General features: G+C 37.5%; 1 protein-coding gene across 2 annotated transcripts in view; it reads left to right on the top strand.

The window, feature by feature from the left end:
- MTCL2 (microtubule crosslinking factor 2) overlaps nucleotides 1-20554 on the top strand; it is a 123964-nt gene that overhangs the window by 41528 nt on the left and 61882 nt on the right. For both annotated transcript variants that reach the window (XM_074292596.1, XM_074292595.1), the window contains exons 3-4: nucleotides 3103-3261; nucleotides 19180-19242. In XM_074292596.1, the coding sequence (XP_074148697.1) occupies nucleotides 3103-3261; nucleotides 19180-19242 (222 nt within the window). The remainder of the gene's footprint in view (nucleotides 1-3102; nucleotides 3262-19179; nucleotides 19243-20554) is intronic.

The raw sequence follows: 20554 nt of genomic DNA, 5'->3' as shown, positions 1-20554 counted from the left end.
AGAGGGATGTGATTTATCAGGGTGTTTTTTTAAGGAAGCTTCCAGTGAGATTTAGGCTGACTTATCTTGCCAGCTTTTCTTCACAGGCCCTCAGGCCTCTGCCACTCACCAGCCACCCACAGCAGCCAAGGCCACCCACATCTCAGAAGGGCTCGTGATGAGTAAAAACATTTTTGTCTTGAAAAATCTAGTGTTCAGTTTGGCTCACTGCACATCTATTAAGGGCTTTCCATATGCAAAATACTATGATGGTGCCAGGGGAAATACAAAGGTTAAATATAAACTTTAGGTCAGAGCTGGGTATTGCCCTAATAGAACACATAATCTAACAGAAGGATAAGTAATACAGACATAGAAAATTACGGTTCACATTATTACATGATAATCATCAAGCATTTACTAAATGCCCACTTATGGACCAGGCACTATTTTAGCACTTTACCGTCTGATCCTCACAACAGCCTTATCAGGTAGGTGCTATAATAAAGTTAAGAAAACTGAGGCAGACCAAGTTTAAGTGACTGTCCAGGGTCCTACAACTGGTAGTATCAGAGGCTGGCTTTGAATTCAGGACTTCTTAACTTCAGGTTTAGCATTCCATCCACTGAATCACCCAGCTACCTCTGAAAGAAAGAAACAATAATTGAATATAATTTATCTTGCCTCTAGAATTAGCTTTGAGTTCAAAGAATCAGCTCTTCATAACTATAATCATGAAAATAGTTTCCTTTTCTGTAGCTCTTCATGATCTTTAAAGTACACTTTCCTCACTACACTGGAAGTAGGTAGGGAAGGTATAGATGGTAAAGCAGAACTTCAGAGGTGAAATGACCATGTCACAGCTAAAGTCTCAAGAACAGGGCTTTTTCCACTGCACTGCCATTCTCAAAAATCAGGGTTGTTGCTTTATAGTCAGTCATTAATCAGTCAATCAACAAGCATGTACTGTGCACGAGAGATACAAAGAAATAAATAAAAGAGTCCCTACCCTCGTGAAGCTTACATTCTAAGTGAATGAACAACAATATATTTGTGTGTGTGTATATATATAATTAAACAGAAAATGTTGACAAAATAATTACAAGGTAATTTCAAGGGAAGAGCACCTGCAACTGGAACAACCTGAAAAGGCTTCTTGTAGGAAGTACTGAAATTTGAAAAATGAACTGAAATTTGAAAGAAGCTAAGGATTCTGGGAAGTGAAGAAATAACTTATTCCAAGGGTGGAGAACAGTTTATGGCAAGTGTGGGGATAGGAGATGGGATGTCATGTGTGAGGAACAGTAAGAGGGCCAGGTTAGCAGGTCCATGGAATTTGTGAAGAATAGTAATATGTACTTAATTAGAAAAGAGAGGCTTCCTCTGTCACAGAAACATCTAATTTTAGGGACTACCATGAGCATCTAATCCAACCCCCTCTTTTTCTGCAAATGTACAGAGTGAGATCTTGCCCAAAGTCTAAACCAGCTTCTTGCTTCTCCAGTCTAAAGGACTTTTTTGTTGTTCTAAGCTGTCTCAGTCAGGTCAAGAGAAAAAGGCTATATTAAGTACCTACTATGTGCCAGACATTGCACTAAATGTGTAAGATACAGGGAAAGGCAAAAACCATGACTGCCCTCAAAGAAATCCTAGTCTGATGGAGGAGACAATATTCAAACAACTCTGTTCTAAAATAGTTCTCTCCAGGATAAACTGGAGATGATTTCAGAGGGAAAGCCCTGATACTGAGGGGTCCAGGGAAATAGACTTAAGAGGTGTGGTGTAGTTTGATTCCTTCATTGTGCAGAGTTTAGGAGTGCAGGGAAGCTGGGGGGAGAGGGGAGGAACATTAGAAAAGAGAACCAAATTGGGAAGCAAGAGACATAGTTTGGAGCAGGGCCAGCGCCCTTCCCCTAAAACCTAATGCCATTCATCAGGAACTTTGCTGGTGCTCTGCAGCTAGATGTTGATCAGATTTTAAAGTTTATATTAAGACTCATAACCTCAGAGGGCTGGCTTGTAAAACAAGATAGGGATTGAGCAGGTTTCACTCTCGAAAATTAAGTCACTTGAGTAAGAGCAGGCTCACAGACAGTCAACATTCATTAAGTGCTTACTGAGTAGCAGGTACCAGACTTCTAATTATTATGTTACTTAATCTTCACCACTACCCTGAGAGATCGGTGCTGCTATTTCCCCCATTTTATAGATGTGGAAATAGAGGCAAACAGAGCTTACATGTCACACAGCTAATAGTATCTGAGGTTACATTCAAATATTCCTAACTCCAAACCTGATGCCGCCCATGCTATATGATACTAGGTAAGGTACTTCAATTTCTGAGGATTGTGTCTTCTGTGAAGTGTGGATAGTAATCCTTCCATTGCCTGCTTCACAACATAATGGGGAGAAAGTGCTTTGTAAGCCATAATTAACATAGAATTATGAGTAATATGCTATGAATGTTAGCATAATTACCACAAAAGTACTCAGAATTGGTTTTTCTTTATCATTGTTTTTCTTTATATTAATATTGTTGAGGTCATTGTATTGAGTTGTATTCCTGATCCTGCTTTCTTCACTTTGCATCAGTTCATATAAGTTTTCCTCTACCATTGAGGATTCTTCATATTTCTTTCTTATAACTTCATATAGTTAATCCATTATATTTATATTCAAAATTATTCCATATTTTGTTTAGCCATTCCCCTGTTGATGGGCAGCTACTTTGTTTCTGGTTCTCTGCTGCCAAAAATGCTGCTAATTAAATGTTGGTTTATATAAGACCTTTCTTTTAATCATTGACCTCTTTGACGTATAGGGCATAACAATTTTTTCCCCCCACAATGATTCTTAAAGTGTTTCCTTTAGAAGTCTGATACTAACTACATGTGTGATATGACCCTAAATAAATCTTGTTTCTGGGCTTCAGTTTCAGTTTCTCCATCTAATCCAACATCCTTCCCTCTTTAAAACCTATGACCCTCTGACCCAAGAAAATGTGATGAAATCATAGATATAAAGAGGAAGCCAGTACTCATCTATACCTGAGGGGCCTAGAGGGTGGCCTGAAGCTTTAGTCCCCCCCCCCCCCCCAGATCACTCACCCCTAGCCTTTTGCAGGTTTCCAAAGACATCTCTGTGCGTCTTCATAATGAGTTGGAGGCTGTGGAAAAGAAGAGAATCCGACTGGAAGAGGAGAATGAAGATCTCCGACAGAGGTTGATCGAGGCAGAGCTGGCCAAGCAAGTGCTCCAGCATGAGATGGACAAACCTCGCGAGGTGAGCCTGGTGGGGAGAGGGTAGAAGTGCTGGATGGTCCACATGAAGCTGATAGATTCAGGAAAAGAGCTGGGGTGCACAACAGTATGGGGAAGTCACAGTGACATTTTTAGTCCTCTTTCACTTCCTCCCCATGTTAGTTGGAGATGCCAGTCTCTGCTCAGTTTAATTTAGAAAGTCCTTATGATGTGGGGATTATATTGCAGTGCTGTAGAAAGAACACTGGGATTGGAATCTGAAGATCTGGGTTCCAGTTCTCCACATTACTTGTATGACTTCAGTCAATTCACTGAACATTTCTAGGGGATCCCTTCTAGATTGAATTCTCTGAATCTATAGATCTGTTTATGAGTGTAGGACTTATAATCCAGAGACCTTGCTTCCAATGCTATTTTCTTCCTTTTTTTCCCCTCTTCCCTTCATATGGTTTAGAGATATACACCAGGAAGGGATCTCAGGATCCATATCTTCAAATCCTGTCATTTTATACATGAAGAAACTATAACTTAACGGAAATTACATGACTTGCTACAGGTCACACAAGTAATAAGTATCGTAAGCAAGATCTGAACACAGGTCCTTTGATGCCCAAGTATTCCTTCTATTGCCTCTCTGTAATTTGGAGCAAATTGCTCTCCTGAAAGGAGTAGAGATTTCAGGGAGGCCCCACTCTGTTCTTTAGAACTGAGATTATTCATTGCAATTAATTGAATTTTGCTGCTTTTTAGTGTTTTTACTTGTTTTATTAAAGTTGTTTATGTTAGTCTCTTGATTTTGCTCCTTTTTTTTGTTCTGCATCACTTAACACAAGTCTTGCTCTGCATCCATTAAAACAAGGGCAGACTATCATGGGATAGATCTCCCTTTGGGCTGTTTTTTCTCTAATGAAGTGGTATTGATTGGTGTCCGCCTACAGAGTGAGAAGCTAGAAAATACACTGAGTAGCAAATTGAATTCAATACAGTATATTTTGATGAACATTTGCTATGTTTCTAGAACTATATTTAAGTTTGGGGAAGGAGAAGAGAAAAAGGGGAGATATGTGATACTTATTATAGCTCCTGCCTACAAGGGTCTTAAAATGAAGTTAAACTGGTAAGACAGACACACTGAAGAAACAGTCATTAGGAAGGAGATAAGATAGTAGAAGATCAAGTACAAACTTGCCTAAAATAGAGTTTAGACAATGAGTGCTGTAGAAAAGGAAAAGGGATCTTTGAAGCAGCTCTTTGTTTTTGGAAATGTTCTGCCTAAAGCCTTCAGAATCACAGAAACTTTCTGGATAACTTCTTGCTCTATCACTTATAAGTTGTGTGCTCCATGTAAAATGTATGGGATTACCTGCCAACCGGGGGGAGGGAGTGGAGGGAGGGAGGGGATAATTTGGAAAAATGAATAAAAAAATAAAATAAAATAAAAAAGAAATTGTCAGTGCTGTAAAATTACCCATACATATATCTTGTAAATAAAAAGCTATAATAATAATAATAAAAAGTCATTGAGGAAAAAAAAAAAAAAGTTGTGTGCTCCAAAGCAAGTCTCTTGACCCTGGAATACAAGGCAGGGATGACCCAGAGTCCAGTATGGAAAGAACAAGTCCAAAGGAGGGTTGGGAAAGGAAATCTGGAAGAAAGGTTGGAGGGAAGGGCTTGGAAATGGATCAGTAAATTAAGACTCAAAATTTGACTGAAATATGTCTTTTTCTTTTTTTTTTAACTGAATGTGAGTCAAATTTAATATGAGTAATAATATATTATCTTAGACCCTTCTATCTCCATCACTTAAAAATTTTTATTTACTTATTTTTAAAAATACACATTGCTTTGTAAATCATGTTGAGAGAGAAAAATCAAAACAAAAAGGAAAAACTATGGGAGAAGAAAAAACATTGTTTGAACAATTGAGAATTTGTCTCAAGTAGATGATGTTTTTTTTTTCTTGTTAATAAAGAGAAATGTTCCTGGAATCTTACTTTAAAAAACAGTAGACTGACACCCTCCACCATACCCTTTTGTGTCTTCCCACTTTAGATTATAAACTCCTTGAGGTCAAGAACTGTCTTTCTTAAGTCTTATTTGTATCCTTAATGTTTAGCACTGAACCTGGCACAAAGAGTATATATCTCATCTACTATACCTACTATAATGCTTTGTTTGGATTTAATGAAAAAAGACACAATTTAAGCTTTTAGGGAACTTAACAGATTATAATGTTAATGATAATGAAACAAAAGATAAAGGAATAACAGGTTAGCCTATGATGTAGTCCTCTGGGTTTCTTTCATACTGATTTAGTATATGCTCAGTGTAAAGGAAAGAGCCAATCGGGAGCTGTCCAGATCCTCCAGGAACAAATAGAAAGTCCTTTGTTGAGCATTTAAAGCTTTTCACAACCTGGCTCCTCCTTACCTTTTTATATTTGATTCCCCTCCATGCTCTCTGGCCTAATTGCCATTCTTCAAACTTGACACTCCATCTCTTGTTTCTGTGCTTTGTGCTGGCTGTCCCCCATGCCTAGAATGCACCTTAGAATCCCTGACTCAAATGCCAACTCTTCTAGAAAGTCTTTCCTAGTTCCCCCAGCTGCTAGGGAATTCCCCTTTATAGCTACATTCCAAATGTACATTCATACATTTATACAGATCTTATAAGTGCTACTTAATTATATATTGTCTTCCCATTAGATTGTGAGCTCCCTGAAGGTTTATTTTTTCCTTTCTTTGTATCTCCAGTGCTGCACACTGCCTGGCACATAATAAGTATTTAATAAATATTTGTGGATTAATTGCCTAGTCTCCAGACTGGCCTGATTGGATGCTGGAGTATAAACAAAGGGTGTCTAATAAATAATGCAACAGCAATGTACCGGCTAGGTAAGGATGAACTCAGGAGTTTTTACAATTCTTGTGGATTAGATTATGGCCTCATCTATGCCTTTGTCTGCTTCTATCTATAGATCTCCCATCCTCTCTCTAATATGACCAGGCTGTCTTACTCCTCCTTGCCTCAATCTTCTGCTGTACCTACTTTTGATTCTTGCCTTCAACCCTTGTACTATAGGACAATTTAACCAGTGGATATTTCTCCTTGCATTGTGAATCACTTTATGACTCAGTGTCTCTTTTCCTAGAAATGAAGTCATTATCTTCATTGGGACATTCAGAATCTATTGTGTTCTAAGTTCCTTTAGATAAAAAAGGTTTATTAATTAAAGGTGATTAGAATTCTTACAGGTTTTCCAGCATGTTTTGACAAACTCCTGAACTGACTTAGCTAGAATTTTGCTATGAACCCTAATAGTTTGCAGTCTTGATATTTCCTGAAATCTATGAGTTTTTGAAATATGTGGTCTAGAGGAAAGAGACTTGGGCTAGGAATTGGGAAGTCTGCCTCTTCAGAAACTTTATGAACTAAGACAAGTCACCATATTTATGGCTATAAAATTACACTAGAATCCACCTATAAAATGAAAAATACTACCTGTTCTAGCCAGGAATTCACCTTTATTGATGGTCTTCAAGTATAGGCTAGAGAAAGAAATCCCCATTTAGGGATTTATACTACACTTCTAAGCCCTCCTTTCTACTTCTGAGATTCTAGTGATCATTGATTAGAAGCACTTTCAGAGAACAAAAGCATGTATTGTGATTATTGCTTTAATATTTCAAGTATTTATGGTTTCAATGATGTGTGCATTCCCTTTATCACAAATAATTATTCCAGTAAATGATATTAATGAGCTGCCTGGATGAAGATCTAGTAAAAGGAAGTAGTCCCACAAATAGAAAAAGAACCAGAAGAGAAAATCATCACAGAAACCAAGAGTAAAGAATAATTAAGGAGAAGGGATTGCCAGTGTCAGAGATCTCAGAAAGGTCTAGAAGGATGAGGATTGAGAAGACTGATCTTCAAAGTTCCTTTCAATTGTGGCATTCCTAGTTTTGGATTAGGGAAATATAGAATATTATAAGTGAAATTATTAAGAATCATTAGTTTCAGGGCAGCTAAGTGGTGCAGTAGATAGAACACCACCCCTAAAGTCAGTAAGACCTGAGTTCAAATCTGATCTCAGACACTTAACACTTCCTAGCTGTATGACCTTGGGCAAGTCACTTAACTGGAATTGCATCAGCAAAAAAAAAAAAAAAAAAAAAAAAAAAGAGAAAAGAAAGAAAAGAAAAGAAACATTTGTCTCTTCAGTGTAAAGTCCCTTCTAGGCTTACCTGAAAGCAAGGAAACTTTTCAGTACTTAAACTTTTCAGGAAAAAATGCCCTCCACTAAAATCCTAGAAATAGCTCAAATCTAGTTCAGATCTTTGACTTCCTCACCCCTAAAGGGATTATAGTAATGACTCATGAAAGAATGGATACCTTCTTCCTCTATTTCCTGAAGAGATTGTAGGGTATTTATTTTATGTCTATTTATATGTGTATGTTTTGTTTTTTCCTAATAAAATTTAAGCTCTCTGAATTCAGGGACCATTTTTTTTTTTAGACTTCGTATTCCCCACATTTAGAAGAGTTCAGAAGTCATTGTTTAATAAATGCTTATTGAGAGTCATCCTAGAACCTTTAAAATTTGCAAAAGATTTTGCTTACAGTAACCCTGTGAAATGTATAGTGTAAGCATTATTATTATTATATATTTTACCGTTCAGAAAACTGAGGACCATTAAGTTTAAGTGACTTGTCCAAGAGAAAACAGTTAGTAAGTCAAGGATACAAAACCAAGGGTCACCAAGAAGCACAGGCTTTTAAAAAGACTGGAATCTGCAGGGCAGTGGTAGGGAACTGAGCAACTGGTCTATGTAAGGAACATTTAGATGGTCCCCTCTACCTCATTATGGTAGCAGTGATCATTAAGAGTCCATCTAGAGGCAGAGTGAAAACAGGGAAATGGTTCACAGAATCCTCAGTCTCACTTCTCTGTACCCTTGTGTTCTTTGTTGTCAGTTTTTCTGTGGGTCTTGTGAAGTAGAAATTTGATGCAAAATAAGCTTCTGTTTCTGGCATCTTACTTGAGCCAAAAAGCTCCTGCTGCTTTACGATGATCTCAGTTAGATATAATCAGTGGAGAGGGGAAGGGACAGCCCTGCCCGCTGCCCAGGGGAGCAGCTGGCATTGACTGACGATGCCACAAGGTCACTCAGCCTGGCGCAGCTCCATGCTTTGGAGGATACAAGGACATGGCTGCCTCCTTTCTTTCCTGAAGTTGGGATGCATTGGGAACTGGAACTATGTTGAGAATGGGCACCATTCTCAAGAATTCTGTATTCCTGTCATAGGAGACACCCCAAGGACATCTGCTGTGGGACATATACTTAATCCTTACACTTGCCCACTAAGAAACAATGAATTGTATGCAGAGACAGTGATGAGCATAATTCAAGTTTGAGCTATGGTGGCAATATCTTACTAATCATGTTCAAATCTTAAGTTAAGGTCTCATGATTTTAAAGTAAAAAGGAAACTTATAAATCATGGAATTCAGCCTCTTCATTTCACAGATATGGAAATGCATGCCTAGAGAGACAAAGTAATTTGACTGACATCTGATAGTTCATAAACAGAAAGAATGGAATTCAAACCAATTTCTCTAGTTCCAAATTCAGTGTCATTTCCACTATATTAGAATTCTGGGAATCAGCAAATCTGTGTTTGGTCCAAATTTTACCAGAAGTTCTCTATTGGATCTTGGTCCACTTATTTTCTCTGTCAGCCTCAGATGCCTTACTTTACCACAAACATCAGAAGAAGGTGGACCAGATAGACTCTGAAGTCTCATTGAGGTGGTCATCTGTGTTCAGTTTTCTAAGCAAGATTCTTTCTTGCTCAGGCACTTGACATTTACTATCTTACAGTCCTTTTCCAACACCGACATTCCATGTTCTAAGTAAGGTTCCTTCTAGTCCTGAGATTGTATATTCTTGTCCCAAGGTCCCTTGTAGCTATAATATTGTCTTCTGCATTCTAATTTTCCGACCAGCTCTGCCATTCTATATTCTCTGCATTATGACCACTTCTCAAAGGACTGACTCTGCACGGAGACACAAACCTAGCTTAATCTACCATTATCCTGAGAATTCTAAGATTCTTCCGGTTGGGAGGGTGAAGACAGCTCCCCTGAGCAGTTGTCAGGGCTGCTCTTGCCCTCCTTCCTGAATATCCATATCATTACAAGGCCAGGATCTGACCCGTTTCAGGGGTTGCCTAGTGTCTCTGGAATAAAATCCAAATTCATCCCTTTAACATTTTATTAGGGAGGTTTTTGGATAGGGTATAACATGTCAGACATGTACATTGTGGAAGAATTATGTGCTCATGTACTACATACGTTAGGAAGATTCACATGTGTATGTACTTTGTGCATTAGGAAGGCTCACATGTGCATGTACATTGTGGAAGGGTAACATGTGCATGTACTATGTGCTTTTGAAAGGGTTACATACACATGTACTACCTACATTAGGAAGGGGTTTTTTGGTTTGTTTTTATATGTAAAGGGAGGTTTAGAGAGGCTTTGTAGGGGTTTATATACATTTATAGACTATAGAACTATAGATCCCTGAGGAAAACTTGGATGTTTGGGAAATGATATCAAGAAGGAAGACCATGACCTCCCGTCACTCTAATGACAAAATCCTGCACTGAAAGAACTGTGGCTTCAGAGTAGTGGGGAAAAAGGATGTAATCACTCATTCTTTAGTATTTCCAGAGTTCTATGATCTCATCAAGTTAGATTCTCCCTGCAATAGTCTAGATCATAACCTAATTAAGTTTATTTATTCTTGAGTCCCATATCATTCATAGAAGATCTATCCAGTGCCCTGCTTTCTCATGGATACCCATACAGGACTTTGGCTATACATTGGTTATTGTTCATTTCAAGTACCTTCCTTTACAATCATATTTTCTGGCTATTTTTATATCATTTCTTGCATGTAAAATAGAGATCCATCATCTCCCATCTCCCTGTGGACCTTTGAGTGATATGTGGTCTTTAGTTTTCAGAGATTGCATTGTTCCCTGATTTGCAATCATATAGTATCATGAAAACACTAATGTTTACAAGTCAGAAAAGATAACTTGGGATCTCTAAAATACACAGTTTTCCAAATGCAATCCAGACATATTGTGAAAAGCAGTATCAAAAACAGTCATATATTACACAAGTAGGTAGATTGGAGAGTGAGTTGATAATATATAGGTTATGAATCTGGGTGCTGGGAGGTATTAGTAGTTGGTACTTTCAGTAGAAAGAAATAGGAAAATTTGGAAGAGGGGGTATAAGGAAATTGATTTTCGTCATACTGAGTTTGGGGTCTCTATAGGAGAGTTAGATTTTTAAAGACTTTTGAATGTCAGGATAAGGAGTAGGACTTATTACTTAAGTCCCACATAGCAGGTTCCTCTAAATCTGAAAGGCTAGGCAAGTTTTGGAAAATCATACCATGGCCTACTATCAAGAAATCCTATTATGAATTTTAGCTTTATGAACTTTGTAATAATCAGAGCCCAAATAGAATGGGCTGACTTGATGAATTCCCTATCTCTAGAAGTTTTCTCACAAATGCATGAACAATTTATCCTGAATTCACAAGCGTTCATATTTTGGGTGAGGGTTAGGTTAAGTGACCTCTGAAGTCCTTTCCAACTCACGAACATTTGGATTCTAAAGACAGTCTTGCCTTTCCTCCTACAGACAATCCTTGAATTCCACTATTAAAATCTCAGGCCTTATTGGATCATATATCAGATTTATTATGACAATATTTATGTTGCCTTTATCTTCTTTTTTTTGAGACAGTTTCTATAGAAACAAAGGGTCTCCTGACAATTCATATGCTCAAGCTACTCATTCCCCATATGGGTTCATAATCATTTGCCTTTTGACATTATATTAGGTTGCTACGGAGATATTGTCACTAGGAGTGAAACAGGAGTGAAGCTCCGGGACCCTGGCTGATTTGGTTACCATGGAGATGTCTCTTTGACTGAGAAAATGAGGGAGGTGCCTCCTTCTTTCTTGGAGATGGCCATAGAGCCCAGACTAGGGATCATGAGACAGAAAGCCATTGATTTTCCAGTACCAGCTCTGTCTCTGATCCAGGGTAAATCATTTAACCTCTCCTTCTGTCATTTGTAAAAGGAGGATAATGATATTGAATGACTGTCCTCACCTCCTGGTGAGTTGATGGGAAATCCTTATTTAACATTTGTAAAGCTCTTAGAAGATGCTATTTTCTATCCTATATCAGAGACCCTCTCCTAGGTGACCTGCCCTATTACTCCGCCTTCCTTCTAACTAAAGGCCTACTCAGGGATTCAGATATGGGCATCAAAGTAGCCAAGGATATTTGTTTCTCTTCCTCTAAAATAGGCTCTTAACTTGGGGACCCATGATTATATACACACATGTATTTGCACATTTTACACATAATCACTTTATATAGAAAGAGAGTGAGTGAGAGTGTAGAACGTGTATATGTATGGATATGTTTGTTTGTTTTTTGTTTTTTTTTTTTAATCTCTCCCATGGTTTTTCCCTTTTGCTTTGATTTTCTTCTCCCAACATGATTCATAAAATAATGTGTATTAATAAAAATAAAAAATTGACAGGGAAAGTTGCAAAGAATCCAGCAAAGAGAAAACCAAATTTTTTATGAAACAATAATATTCCATTACTTTCATGTACCACAATTTGTTCAGCCATTCCCCAATTGATGGGCATCTACTCATTTTCCAATGCTTTGCTGCTACAAAAAGAACTGCTACAAACATTTTTGTACATGTGGGTCCTTTCCCCTCTTTTATAATTTCCTTGAAATATAGACCTAGTAATGGCACAGCTGAGTCAAAGGATATGCCCAGTTTTATAGCCCTTTGGGCATAGTTTCAAATTGCTCTCCAAAATGGTTGGCTCATTTCACAACTCCACGAACAATAAATTAGTATCTCTCCCTGTCTATTTTGAAAAGTAAGATTTGGTTTTCTTGGTCAGTACAAAAAAAACTTTTTAAGGACTACCAATCCCCATGCCTTTGCAACTAATCAAATACCAATGGCCTTTATCATTTGGAAACCAGAAAAGATAGTGCTTTATTAGATGATAGAAAACATATTCTGCAATAAAATGCAAGTTCTTTGAGGGTAGGGGCTACTTGTGACAACTCTAGTATTACCATAGCCCCTAAGACATAGCAGGTGCTTAAAAATATTTGTTGAATGAGTGAATGCATTAATATTACTGATGTTGCAGGAAGAAGTGTTCTAAAGCTGAATCTTTATAATTTAGGAGTATGTGGCAATAAAGAAAGATGTTGTCTCATTGATGCACGGCTTTCAGTCTCTGTCTATGTTGATTCAGTTTTATATGCTAAGAGGAGACAGGCCTATTAAGCTTTTCAGGAGAGACAATGTATCTATAATATCAGGAACTATTTAGCAAGATAGATAGGATCTTAGGATTTAGTAGGACTAATAGACCTGCTGGTCTAATTTAGCAAAAGGCAAAATGAGGGTAAGAATTTTGCCAGAGCCCAGAAGCCTCATCTCTCATTTTGTGTCAAATGCCATTTTCCCAATAATCTAGATGCCCACTTAACCTCCAGTAGAAAACACCTGGTTTGTAATAAAACAAATCTCCTTCCTTGCAGCCAAGAATTAGTGGAACTGAGGACAGAGTAGCTGCATATATTCTCAGACATGCTCACTCTAAATGTTTTCGCTTCATAGTTTTTGTAACAAGGGACATTTCAGTTTGGAATTAGTGAATATCAAGAAATGACTGTGAGGGGCAGCTAGGTGGCCCAGTGGATAGAGCACCAGTTCTGAATTCAGGAGGACCCGAGTTCAAATGTGATCTCAGACACTTAACACTTCCTGGCTGTATGACCCTGGGCAAGTCACTTAATCCCAAATGTCTCAGCAAAAAATAAAAAAGAGTGAATGTTGAAAAGTGTCTTTGCATACATTTTGAAAATAAAAAGCTATTTTTTTAAAATAAGAAAACTAAACCACTGAAAGATTGCATTAAAAGAGGTATAGCTTTGAGAACTGTAATTTAGACAGATAGTACCTTTGCAGTCTTCCATAGTGAGACCATGAGTGCAATATTACGTTCAGTTCTTAGTGCCACATTCATAAGCTGTAGAGAATAAATGGGATGATAAATATGGTTATAGCATATGATGCAACTATATCGTGCATTGGATTGAGCACTGGACTTGGAGTAAGAAAGAGCTGAATTCAAATCCAGTTGAGATACTTACTAGCTGGAGGGACCTTAACCAAGTAACTTAACTCTTGAGTGCCTCAGTTTCTTCATCTGTAAAATGGATATTATAATAATAGCAATTACCTCCAAGATTTCAGGAGAATAAAAAGATGTTTGTAAAGTGCTTTGCACATTTTTATAGTACTATATAAATATTAGCAATGATGATGATGTTGATGATTGATTGATTGTTGATGATAAATTTAGGGAAGGAGTAGTCTGCTGAAGAAAAATGTTGGGAGGATAGAATGGTCTTCAAGTATTTGGAGTGCTGTCATTTGAAAGAGTGAAACTTGTTCTGCTGGTACCCCAAAGGCACCCACTATGGGTGGAAATTTACAGAGAGAGACAGATTTAGCTTTATGTGAAGGAAAGACTTCCTAACATTTAGAATAAAAGTAAAAAGGGATACATTGGGAAAAAATGCTTCCACTTATTGATGGACTTGCAGTACAGGCTGGATGTGTTTTCAGAGAGGTTTGTTCAGGTCTGTGTTGATCTAGATAGTTTCCCATTCTCTTCCAATTCTGAGATTCTGTGACCTTTACTAATTCATAGAATTATCTCTCTTGATGTCTTTATCTGCAAAATAGTATTGATGATATTTGCATTCTCTCCCTCATAAGAAAGTTGTGATAAAAATCTGAATGCTCCACAGAATTAGTGACTATTTTGGTTGTTTTGATTTTTTTTTTTAATATTTCTCCAAAATCTCCTGAGTGCTTAGCCCAGGGCCAGCTCCCAATAGGCCATCAGGAAGTAGTTCTTGCTTTGAGGGCTGACTACCTGCTGTTATCCTGGCCTTAGAGCCCAGGGAATTACTGAAGACTAACCTTCTTCTCTGCAGGGCTCCTGTTTACAAAAACAACCTTGTGGATATGAATCTCTGAAAAACTTGGTGGGTGAAGAATCAGGGTGCCCGGCCTCTTTAGTCTTTTCTGTAGGCTAGGGTAAGGAGCCAAGCAAAAATCCAGGCTGGCACAGCTTTTACTTCTGAGCCTTCCAGTCTTCAAAATGCCGTTTAGCATCTGAGGACAGCAATTACAAGTGTATTAGGAGTTACCCTGCCACAGTGTCTGCTAGCCTGGAGAAAGGAGGTAGGCCTCTTCCTCCTTTCCACCTACCCACGTGAGTTCCTGTCTCCTGCCCCCTAGCAAAAACAAAGGAAACTGGACCAATCCTTTTCTAAGTCTGGAGCCAGCCTAAAAACAGATGGCAAGTGTTAATTCAGCCTTTATAAAGAGAAAGCTCTTTGTACTCCAGAAAAATAGCTGATATTTATATAGCTCCCGTAATTTACAAAAGAATTTGATCTTCTATACATTCTCACATTAGATCAGCACATACAACAGGCATTATTATCCCCATTTTATAGATGAGGAAACAGATTCAGAGAGGTTATGTTGCTTATGTTCTACAGCTAATAAAGAGGCAAGATATGAATTCATGTTTCTCCTGACTTAAGTCACATTGCCTGAAGAGAGCCTTTTCTTGAGCTGACCCTCAACTATTTATTAAGAAGAAAAAGAACAATGGTTTATGCTTAAATGGGATTTCAATTTACAAAGTATTTTATACATAGTTATTATCTCATTTATGATCCTTACAACAACCCTTTGATTATGTGGCTCAGGTGTTACTATCTATTGTCAGCTAATCAATAAAATGAACTGTGTGTGCCAGGTACAGGGTTTAGGACTGGAGTTTTAATAAAAGTCAAAAAGAAATAAAGAAAACTAAAAAGAAAAAAAAAAACAGAAGGAGCATACAGTCCAACAGGAGAGACAAGAAGCAAACAACTATGCATAAAAAAGACATATATTTTGTTGTTTAGTCATTTTCCTCTCCAGCTTATTTGACATATGAGGAAACTGAGGCAAAAAGGGTTAAGTAACTTGCACAGGGTCACACAGCTAGTGAGTGTCTGAGGTCAGATTTGGACTCAGTTCCTCCTAACTCCAGGGTCAGCTTTCTACCCATTGTATCACCTTACTGTCTTCGGTAGCTAGAGCACTAAAATTAAGGAAGATTTGGAAAAACCCTTATGGAAAATGGAACTTTAGTGGAGACTTGAAGGAAGCCAGAAAAGCCAAGAGACTGAGGAAGAAGAACATTTTAGTCTGGGGACCACCATTAAAAATACATAAAGGTCTACACCCAAAATGCTATCGAACTGTGCATACACTCTAATCCATATCCTTTAATCCCTACTATTGGGCTTATATCCCAAAGAAATACTAAAGAAGGGAAGGGGCCTATATATATAAGAATGTTTGTGGCAGCCCTTTCTGTAGTGGCTAGAAATTGGAAATTGAAAGATGCCCATCAGTTGGAGAATGGCTGAGTAAGTTATGGTATATGAATATTATGGAATATTATTGCTCTGTAAGAAATGAACAGCAGGATTATTTCAGAGATACCTGGAGAGACTTAGATGGACTGATGGTGAATAAAGCAAGCAGAATCAGGAAAATACTGAACACAGCAGTAGCAGGATTGTACGATGATTAATTATGGTAGACTTTGTTCTTCTCAGCAGATCTGGGATCCAAGGCAATCCCAATAAAGTTTAGATGGAAAATGAGATCCACATCTAGAATTATGGAGATTCTGTGGTCAACTTTTTTTTCCCTTCTGTTTTTTTTCTTTGTTCTGATCTTTTTCTCCTAACATGATTTATTTGGAAATATATAAAAAAAAATGAATGTACATATATAATGGGAAAATTTTTTTGTTTTACATGTAACTGGGAAAAATTAATAAAGAAAAGCAATGAAAGGACAATTGAGAGGGAAATGCATGAAGGTGGATGGGACCATTGTCACTGCTTTGTAAAGCATGGGTGGGGGGAGCTAGTGGAGGGTAAGGTGTATACAAATGATAGAACAGGGGAACAGTGTAGGACTGGCTTTGGATGCCAAACAGAAGATGCCATTTAAGTAAGTAAACCGAGGCCCTCAGAACCACATGATTTAGAAAGATCTTAGAGATCAACTATCCCCTTCATTCTTTAGAGGTGGAAACTGAGCCAGAGAGATTAAATAATTTTTCCAGGGTAGTAAAATGATGGCATGGTGTCACAGGTTGAGCGCTGTTTTCAGCCATGGCCCCCTGATGGCTATGTGACCTGGGGTCAATGCCTTATCAAGGTTAAATGACTGACCCAGGGCCACAAAGATGGGAAATATCCAGCTGAGGCTGAAACCCAAGCCTCCCATCTCCAAGATCTAGGCTCTCACTCTTGTGCCTGAACCACCATGCCCTGGGGGGCCAGTTGGAGTGGTAAGGGTGTGTGTGTGGTTTTATAATAATACCTGATGGTATTTTTGTATTACTTTGAGGTATGTCAGTATTATACATGTATCTCTCCATTTGATCATTCCCATAAACTTTGAAGACCGTACTAGAAGAATTATTGGGTAGACTTGTGATAGAGAGAGCCATCTGTATCCAAAAAAGAGGATTATGGGGACTGAATATATTATTTTCACCTTTTTTGTTGTTATTTGCTTTCCTTTTGTTTTCTTTCTATTTTTTTCCCATTTTGATATGATTTTACTTGTGCAGCATGATAATTGTGGAAATATGAATAGAAGAATTGCATATGTTTTTTGTTTTTCCTGAGGCTGGGGTTAAGTGACTTGCCCAGGGTCACACAGCTAGGAAGTGTTAAGTGTCTGAGACCACATTTGAACTCGGGTCCTCCTGAATTCAGGGCTGGTGCTCTATCCACTGCACCACCTAGCTGCCCCCGTATATGTTTAAGATAGGGGAAGGGAGAAAAAATTTGGAATACAAGGTTTTTCAAGGATGAATGTTGAAAACTATCTTTGTATATTTTTTGAAAATAAAAATCTATTTTTAAATAAATTTTTTTGGGGGAAGAATTATTGGGCCACATTGATGAAAGTAAATAGAGGCAGAAAGACCTGACTTCAAAACCAGCCTTGGGCCCTAATTGTGTGACCCTGAACAGTTATTTAATTTCTTTATGTCTCAAGTTTCCTTATCTTTTTATAAAAAATGGGGAGAATAATAACACATCTCCTAGGGATCAAATGAGATTATATTAGTATCATGATTTGCAAAACGATATATATAAACTCTAGCTTTCATCTTACAAAAGGGTTTAAGTGACTTGTCTATTGATAGTTTATGTATCAATATAAATATACTAGTTAGATAGTAAATGTTGGAGTCAAGCTATTCTGATTCTTGGCCCAGAGTGCCTTCCTGCTATTTGATATTTATTCCATTTCATTCAAATGATCTTGAGTACTTACTCTTTCAATAGCCTGTCTTCTCCCAAACCTTCTATCTCCACCTAAAATTCAGTTGGGTGAAATTCATGATTGCTTCTAGTAGGTCTGAATACATCCTCCATTTTCATCGATGGGAATGCTCTGTACTTAATGGACTGGTCTGCAAACATGGGAGAGTCCTAGTAAAGCTTAAAGGGGATGCATTGAGTGTGAAGGGATAAAGGGTACTATGTAAATCTGGAAGTGCTGGGTCAGGACAGAGTTTTAATTTTTAATCAAGAATAGATGATAAATCACCTACACAATTAGTAGGCAGGGGAGGGATAATAGATTCACGTTTGCAAAGTTCTTTATGTAACATTTAATTTTGTATTGCATGGATTCCTACTCTGACTTTTGGACCTTGATCACCAAATACTGGTAATTGACTGGTTTTTGAAATAGATTTGAAGACCAGCAATGTATATATTCCAGTCCTGGATATGACTGGGAAGGTGATAGCATTGAAGCCCAAAGATATGAATTTGCTTACTAGCTTTTTGTGGATTGGTTATTTGAGTTTTCTGAGTACTAATTTCTTTAAAAGGAAATAATGATACTAACACTACCAACCTCAACAGATTCTTCATAAATTCTAACATGCTACAGAATAACATTATGACTATGATAAAAAAAAATGAAGGAATAAAAAAACTAAGGATTTATTTTACATCTCCTTCTCCTCCCCCCCCCCCAATAAAGTAAAGGGGACAGGAGAGAAAAGATGAGAGGAAAAAACCTTGATGAAGAGATTCTCCATTGAGACTTCACAACTTTCAGTCACCTGGCTAAAAAGTTTAAAAAAATTCTTATTTTCACCAATGTGTAAGCCCCTCCATTTTCTGGAGTGTTATAAACACTATACCTTCAGATTAAGACTTAGATCATCCTGTTAACCTCCCCTTCTGCAAAAAAATAAGAATTCCTTACAAAGTACAAGGGCTTTTTGGTGTATTAGTGTGTCTGTGATTTGGCTTGAATAGAAGCAGTGTGGTATGATGGACATCCAGGTTCTCTTCCTGGTTCTGCCATTCACTGGTTATATGAATTTGGGCAAATCCTTCTCTATGATCCACACTTTTCTCATCTTTAATATAAAGATGGATGAACTGGTCTCCATGGACTCTTCCTGCTTCAACTTTCAGTGTTCTAAGGTCCCTGCTAGCATGACACTCCATGTTGTAGTGCTGACATGATCTGATTTTTTAAGGCAAGGGCTATTGGGAAGGTGGAGGTAAGCTTTATAGATGTTTGGTCTAGAACTGGCCATTGGTGGAGGATTTATAAATACTACTTCACAATCTGAGAGCTTTATTAATGTTCTCTCTTTATCTCTTTCCAGCATTCCTTGAAGAAAAGAGGAACACGTTCACTTGGAAAGACAGAAAAAAAGGCATCAGTCCAGGTATTTATCTAGAATCCAAGAAAATATGTTTTAAAAAACTGATGGCAGAGGTGTGATTGTGAAATTCTGTCATTTTTCAGCTTCCCTCTTTCTCTTTTTTCCTTCCATAGCTGCAAATGCATTCCTTTCAATTATCCCATTCTGCATAGAGGTTTAGGAAAAATGTGTTCTAGGAAGGTGACTCTTTCCCATTAAGACTTCACACACACACACTTTTGGAGGGGCAATCAGGTTTAAGTGACTTGCCCAGGGTCACATAGCTAGATAGTATCTGAGACCAAATTTGCATTCCAGTCCTCCTGACTCCAGAGACTCACTTGTAAAAGAATTTATATATATTTTTTAAATTAAAATTTTTTATTTTGCAAAACCTGATTTTTCAGTTATATTTCAAGAAACTATAAATAAAAATTATATAAGATAAAAGAGTTAATTGTCCCCAAAAAAAATAAATAGGGAAGAAAAAAATCTAGCCGCCAAACCGGAAGATATCTTGCAAAGTAATAAGTGATCAAAATTTATATTCTTTATTATTATTATTATTATTATTATTATTATAGCTTTTTATTGACAGAACATATGCATGGGTAATTTTTCAACATTGTCCCTTGCAGTCACTTCTGTTCCAACTTTTCCCTTTCTTTCCTCCACCCCCTCCCCTAGATGGCAGGCAGTCTTGTACATATTAAACATGTTAAATTATATCTTAAATGCCATATATGTATACATATTTGTACAGTTTTCTTGTTGCACAAGAAAAATCAGATTCAGAAAGGTAAAAATAACCTGGGGAGAAAAACAAAAATGCAAGCAGTCAACATTCATTTCCCAGTTGTAAAAAGAATATATTTAAAGTATTTGTTGAATACCCACTGCATGTGGGACATTATTGAAGGGTAAGGGAGATAGATGCCATGGAAATAAGAAATTTCACCCCTCCACTCAGCATAGTTAGAAGCCCCTAAATTGGTCTTGGAGTCAGAGTAACTCAAGGTACAATCCAGCCTCAGATATTTACCAATTCTATAATCCCAGGCATGTCATTTAACTAATGTTTGCCTCAGTTTACTTAATTGTAAATAATAAAAGCATCTACCTCCTGGGGTGGTTGTGAGGATCAAGAGATAATAATGTAAGAGAGCTTAGTATAGTGTGTGGCACATAATAGGTAATATATAAATACTTAATAGGGTTCTATCATGGTGATACATTTGATGACATTGGACCTGAGCTTAACACAAACTTGTCTGCATCCCTTCTAACACTGTATTCTTTGTACTTCCTTTCTCCTTGTATTCACCCAGCTGCACCA

Source organism: Sminthopsis crassicaudata, chromosome 2 (genome assembly GCF_048593235.1).
Source record: "Sminthopsis crassicaudata isolate SCR6 chromosome 2, ASM4859323v1, whole genome shotgun sequence".
NCBI classification, from domain to species: Eukaryota; Metazoa; Chordata; class Mammalia; order Dasyuromorphia; family Dasyuridae; genus Sminthopsis; species Sminthopsis crassicaudata.
The sequence above is the reverse complement of the archived record's forward strand: the minus strand, read 5'-3'. Positions and strand labels throughout refer to the sequence as shown.